The sequence below is a fragment of the Rhea americana genome, unplaced genomic scaffold (genome assembly GCF_003343005.1).
Source record: "Rhea americana isolate MKP2758 unplaced genomic scaffold, rheAme1 scaffold_341, whole genome shotgun sequence".
Taxonomy (NCBI): Eukaryota; Metazoa; Chordata; class Aves; order Rheiformes; family Rheidae; genus Rhea; species Rhea americana.
The window spans coordinates 446,284-452,438 of NW_028186470.1; the positions used below are offsets into that span (position 1 = coordinate 446,284).

A 6,155-nucleotide genomic window follows, 5' to 3' on the forward strand; every position below is an offset into this window, starting at 1 on the left:
GGGGGGAGGCTCCGCGGCCCGCGGCACCCAGCGCGGTTTTGCTTCCCCCGCAGGCCCGGTGCTGCGCTGCCCGTTCGCGCTCGGCTGCTCCACGGGACGCCGGCGGCCGGCGACGCCGACAGGTAACGCGGGTTCTGCGCGCAGCGCTCCGTGCGCTCGCTGCAGCGCGTTACTTCTGCGGGGAAAACCTTCTCCCGGCCTCGCTCGCTAAAAACCAGCATTAACGGGCTGTCGTCAGTCTGCGAGCCGCGGGAGCGGGCCCGCCGGGCAGCGCCCGCCCTGCGGGTGCGGCGCGAAGGGCCTCTGCCGCGGCAGCGGGCGGCGCGGGGAGAGGCTGCTGCGAACACCCCCCGCGGGGGCAGCAGCGGGTGCGGGGGCGCCCACGAGCGAGGCGCCGCGGAGGCGCCGCGGGGTCGTAGCTCCCTGAGGCTCGCGCGTTGCATTCTGCGGCCACGCGCGGTGACTGCGGACTGACAACCCTGTGAATGTTGTTTGTTTTCAGCCCTGCCCAAGTCCAGCAAAAAAGCTCAGCTGTTGTCCAGAGAAAATCCTATGTCCCTACTAGCAGGGGCGAGTATATCGTCACGAAACTTGACGACCTCATCAACTGGGCACGAAGAGTAAGTCACTGAAACTGTCTCGATCATGAAGAAGAAATGGTATCTGGTGTCTGAGGTGCTGGTGGGAAATGGATATGTGCCTCCTCCTCCTTAGGATAAAAATAGGTTCAAAAATTTTCAAGCTCTGCAAGAAAATAACCAGAGTTTCTTGGCCAGAGGTTGACATTTGGGYGTACTATATTAGAGTGAAAAACTCTTAATTTAATGATGGTACAAAGCAGCGCTTGCTGCTTGTCTGAACAGAGTTGTCCTTTGGTGATAAGCAAATGTTGCTTCTCAGTTTTATGTAGTTATTGTCATAGGCCGCTGTGTGCGGTGGTAAAGGTTAAACAAGCGACACTGCACTGAATCCAATGTGCTCTGGAGAGTCATGAGGAAAGTAATGCTTTGGCTGAGCTGAGTTTTGCCTTCTCCTGTCACTGCTGTCCTTACTCAGTGCTTCTGGGGTGGCTATCTCTCAGTATTGTCAGATGTAAAGAAGAGTCTGGTTGTGTGTGTGCCTAGCCTCTCTGAGGCTGCAGACACACAGATCTCTTTACACGCCTATCTCCTTCTAGGATCTGCTCCCTAAAGCTGTGGTTTTTATTCTCCCATTTAATGGTAAACACTGTTTTCATTTATGGTACCTTTAATAAAGAGACCTTAAAATTTCTCTCTTTTGTTTTGTTTCTTTTCCTGACTGATCAAAGCTGAAAGCTATTTATTTTGTGAGTTACCTGCACAGGGTCTCAGCTCCCGCTTTGAGCGTTCTTACCCATAACCCGGGTCTCTCCTGCCCCAGAGCTCCATGTGGCCAATGACATTTGGCTTGGCATGCTGCGCRGTGGAAATGATGCACATGGCAGCTCCTCGCTACGATATGGACCGCTTTGGGGTAGTGTTTCGAGCTAGTCCCCGGCAAGCYGACGTCATGATCGTGGCTGGCACCCTGACAAACAAAATGGCTCCAGCTCTTCGGAAGGTATGGGTTAGGGTGGATGCTTTGAGCATGGCTGCACAGACTGGATACCAATGGAAAGCGGTCCGAAACGTGTGTTCTGCAGGTCTATGACCAGATGCCGGAACCTCGCTACGTGGTCTCCATGGGAAGGTAAGTGCCAGGACATCCCTATTGCCCATCCTTATTGCATAAGCTTGTGGGAGAAATCTGGTGTCTGCACTTGGGTGGGAAGATGGAGGTGAGGGGAACCTGTTTGTCATTTKTATTTCCAGCTCCTTGAATTGTATAAAGAGGCTTTCTTATACCTAAGGTGTGAAGATTCCCCATTGATTAGAGTGAGGTGGATACAAGAATAAYGTCTGTCATGTCGGTGCTTTTCTTCAAACTGTAAATTCTTCCCAGTGAAAGATTCTGTGTTTTTTTGCAGCTGTCAGAGTCTAGACAATCAARTATTCCCAGAATCTCAGGATTTGCATTCAGGCTAAAGCTTTCAAACTGTTTCTGCTGTGGAGCTTAAAACAAGCTCCGTGGAGCTCCAGCTCTTTGAAGCTATGGTGTTTGCCTAGTGGAACTGACATCTTGTTTGTCTCATGGTGCCACTGGGGCAGAGGACAACTGTTTCACCGGGGCCATACCCACTTCTAGAAACCCTCCATGCAGATGTGGCAGAAGAACTGKTTTTGCAGGGGGGAGGAAGGACCCTCTGAATCTGTGTTTCATAAGAGGCATGGAAATGGTTGAGTCTGTTTTGACTCAGCTCGAAATGTAACTGTGAGTCTAAAATCTTGTCTTCTAGCCAGGTATCRTTAAGAGGATGCAGCTCTGCATTCGGGGTGAATGGCCACAAAGTAATTTTGGCATTCAATTCATTTATTACTACAGAATCTCTAACTATCACGTGACTTCTTTTTTCACAGCATCTTGGATCGTTGAATCATAGAATGGTAAGGTTGGAAGGGACCTCTGGAGGTCATCTAGTCCAACCCTCAGTGTAGCCCATACGGGGATTGAACCCGCAACCTTGGCGTTAGCAGCAGCACACTCTAACCAACTGAGGATGTCAGATTAGCATTTCCTTTGGCTTCTGCTAATCTTTCACCTCAGGCTGCTGAGCTGCGTTTAAATGCAGCTGCACTGAGATATCTGTCTGTCTCTTGCAGCTGTGCCAACGGCGGAGGTTACTACCACTACTCTTACTCTGTGGTGAGGGGATGTGACCGCATTGTACCGGTGGACATCTATGTGCCAGGTATCAAGGATGACTTCTGGGTGCCAGGACACTAACTGGGGTGAAACTAACTTTGCATGTTTGGACTATGGCTCTGAAAAGCTGAGAGAGAATATGAGCTATTTGAGTCCTGTCCTGTGCAGGTGTGGATTTAGGGTGCAGCAGCTCCTAAGCAGAACCTCCTGGTAGAGTGTGAATTAACAGATGACTTTGATCCTCCTTGGAGTAGTTTTTAAAGATCACTTTAGTTTCAAACTGTGTGCTTAAATTGCAGATGTTTCACTAAGTTCTGCGTGAGGTTTCCGGTAGGCAAGTGAAGTTCTTTTAGTGATATTGGTAGCTGGTAACTGTTGTATGTAGTGTAGGGCTATAGCTTAGTCAGGGAGACAGACTTTTTCCTGTCTCCTGCAGGATACCATCTTGCTTAAAACCAAAGCACTTCTATGTTTTATAAGGATCTTTTCAAAAAAACATTGTCACTTCAGTCTTAAAACTGTAGCCCTCTTGCTTATGAACTCCCAGCTGTGACCTACAGGAAGCCAGAGAGAGATCACAGCCCACTTTGGGTTAAAATCCATAACTTGTCAGTTCTGCTTCTGCTGACTGTCATTCAGTGCAGCTGGCAGCCTTACAAGCTTCCTTTTTTTCTTTTTTTCTCTTAGGTTGCCCACCTACTGCTGAAGCTTTGCTGTATGGAATCCTGCAGCTTCAGAAGAAGATTAAGCGGGAGAAGAAGATTCAGATCTGGTACAGGAAATAGTAACTTATTTATGACCTGCTCACTGACTGTCCACTTGCTTGCAGTCTTACGCACAATAAATCTCTATTCTTCACAAGCCTTCCAATAAAACTCTATGTGGTTAAGATGGTCTTCTGTCTTTAATATATTGCTCTTACCTAAAGTGTTTTAGCTTATTTAAAAACTCAGTTATGAAAAGCAAGAGTTGGTCAGCATTCCATGTGTCACTTTCTGGTCTGAATAAGCTGTGAGGGAAGGGGAGAAGGGGAAAACCTGCTCTTTCGCTTTGTTAGGAATTGTAGGCTGCTGAACTCCTCAAGACTAGACTTGCAGAAGTATGAAGGAGTTAACTGTATGAGACCTCTGCTTTTGCCATTTCTCTGGTAACGAGGCGCTCAGTAGATCAGACAGCTCTGTTCTAGTAGCTGGAGAACCCAGGATAATTTTTTTTTTCCATGATAAAGGCAATGCAAGTGTGGGATCCTTCCCACTCTGGATCATGAAGTGCAGTCTGCTAAAACCAGGCTGTTTTACGAGGGAAGTTGTGAGACCAACGCACATTCAGATGAACCCTGAGGTTTCCCTGAGCTCATTTCTTATCTCCATCTGCTTTTTTGTTTATAATGCCTGCAAAAGATCTAATAAATCCCTTACATCTGTGTGTACAGCTGCCTGAATTCAATTATGTATTACAAATGTACAGATTTATAAATGTAATTATGAAAGTAATTACATTTTACAAATGTAACCAAGGAAAATTTGTAATGCTTAAAAAATAGAATATCACTAATAAATATAAATGTACAACTTCTTAGTACAGTAGAAATAATCAGTACCAAAGCTTGACAGGGGCTATATGTGTCAAAGAAGACTAGTGTATTGTACTCCACACAGCCCTGGACAAGGAACAAAATCACATGCACTTTTGAAAGGCAGAAATACATGGCACTAAATAGCAGTTGTGTATTCTATTCCATTTTATTAGTATTTTATCTCTTCTGGGTACAGACAGGAAACACCATTTATACGCTATTAGACTGCAAGAAGGTAATAAGAATCAGAAATTGTTTTAAATGGGCCTTAGCCAAAACTTTCAGGAAACTCCAGGTGGGAGTTGCTCCAGGAACATAGGACTCCAACAGCAGTGTCCCAAACTGCCGCTTCTTTTGTGTGGAAAGCCAACCCTCAGTTTTTTAAAATGATCTGTTTTTTGCAGGAAATCACTAGTCCTAGAACACCTTTGGCCAAATGCTCTAAGCCACGCTCTTGACAATTGCAATTTAACTGATGCAGAAGGAGACTGGTGCAAGGCCCAAGGGCTGTGCCAGTCTCAGGGACTTTGGGAAGAGTCCCTGGGATCTCTTCCAAAAGGGTGAGATCTTCGCCCAGGGAGCCCAGAAGGTCCCTGTGGCAAAGGAGGACCTGCAGCGGCCCTGGGGCTCCCGCGGTGGAGCTGGGCATCGCGGGTGCTGCAGCGCGGGCGGGTTGCTTGGAGTCCCTTTGTCCAGGAGGTCCGCTGAAGGCCGGGCACCACAGGCCTGCGCCTCCAGCTGTCTCCCCACCTCTAGATAAATTGGTTTGAATCTTCTCTTGTTAGCATCGAGGGAGATGAGAGCTTTTTCTCCTCCTTGCAGTGTAAATGATCAACCTCTGTCTGCCAGCGTTTGCTTCTGCGGTTTCGGGCAGGGCGAGGGCYCTCAGTGTTTAACGATGGTGGGCGTGATCATCTTGTGGAAGGAGTAGTACCTGCAGTCCTTGGGGGGGACCAGGTCCATGACCGCCGTGCTTATGTTCTCCCTCTTGAACCCGGCTTCGAGCAGGTGGGGGACCTGGGTGTCCTGCGGACAGCGGAGGCAGACAGGAGCAGTGAGCGCGAGCGGYGGGACGCCCCGTCCCGGGGACGCCGCAGCCCGGGCCTCACCTCRAACATCTTCTCGATGTCGCTGTAGCGGGTCTTCAGCAGCTCGCCCCAGGAGGTGAGGTTGCAGTAGGTGAGGACGCCGCCGGGCCGCAGCAGGCGGAAGGCATGGTCCTGCCGGCGAGCCGGGGCGGCTGAGGGGGCCGGCGCAAGGCGCCGCGGCCACGCTCCCTCCGCAGACCAAAGCCTCTCTCTTCACCCCCCGCCCCAGCTCGGGAAGTTTCCATCCTCGCGTTTATTTATTTTCCCCGCCGTTGCACCCGCCGGGAGCCCCCGACCCTCCCCTTTCCCGGCGGGGATGGGGGCGGCCCCGCCGCGGCGCCTCACCTTGATGAAGGCGAACTGGTGCGTGTGCCAGGCGTCGGCCGAGAGTGGGTAGGCGTCGTAGAGGATCCCTGCGCGGAGAAGGGCGGCGGAGCGGCCTCAGCGGGGGCCCGGGCAGCGCCGGGCGTCCCCCCCGTCCGCCCGCCGCCGCGGGGCTCACCGCTGAAATGTCCGTCCGGCAGCGTCGGCGCCACCTCTTCCCACATGCCCTTCAGGGCCACGACCTGCGCGGGAGGGCAGGGGGACGCCGTGAGGGGCCGCGGCGAGGGGACGGGCGAGGCGAGGGGACACGAGGGGCCACGGCAGGGCGCGGGGACGTGGCGAAGGGATGAAATGTGGGGAGGGGACGCGGCGAGGGGACATGGCGAGGGGATGGGTGGGGGGCA

The 6,155-nt window shown here is 51.3% G+C and overlaps 2 protein-coding genes across 2 annotated transcripts in view; one reads left to right on the top strand and one right to left on the bottom strand.

The window, feature by feature from the left end:
- Window positions 1–6: 6 nt before the first annotated feature.
- NDUFS7 (NADH:ubiquinone oxidoreductase core subunit S7) lies at window positions 7–3,652 on the top strand (the record flags this gene model as incomplete). Its single annotated transcript, XM_085311486.1, has 6 exons — window positions 7–122; window positions 503–620; window positions 1,402–1,581; window positions 1,664–1,710; window positions 2,721–2,809; window positions 3,451–3,652. Coding segments are annotated over 6 exons (648 nt in total), but the record flags the coding sequence as incomplete, so codon positions are not given.
- Window positions 3,653–4,408: 756 nt separating this feature from the next.
- The window catches only part of GAMT (guanidinoacetate N-methyltransferase), a 3,484-nt gene continuing 1,737 nt past the window's right edge, over window positions 4,409–6,155 (bottom strand). The window contains exons 3-6 of the mRNA XM_085311487.1: window positions 5,930–5,993; window positions 5,773–5,840; window positions 5,449–5,559; window positions 4,409–5,365 (exon numbers count right to left, since the gene is read on the bottom strand). Of these exons, the coding sequence (XP_085167613.1) occupies window positions 5,225–5,365; window positions 5,449–5,559; window positions 5,773–5,840; window positions 5,930–5,993 (384 nt within the window). The 3' untranslated portion in view covers window positions 4,409–5,224. The remainder of the gene's footprint in view (window positions 5,366–5,448; window positions 5,560–5,772; window positions 5,841–5,929; window positions 5,994–6,155) is intronic.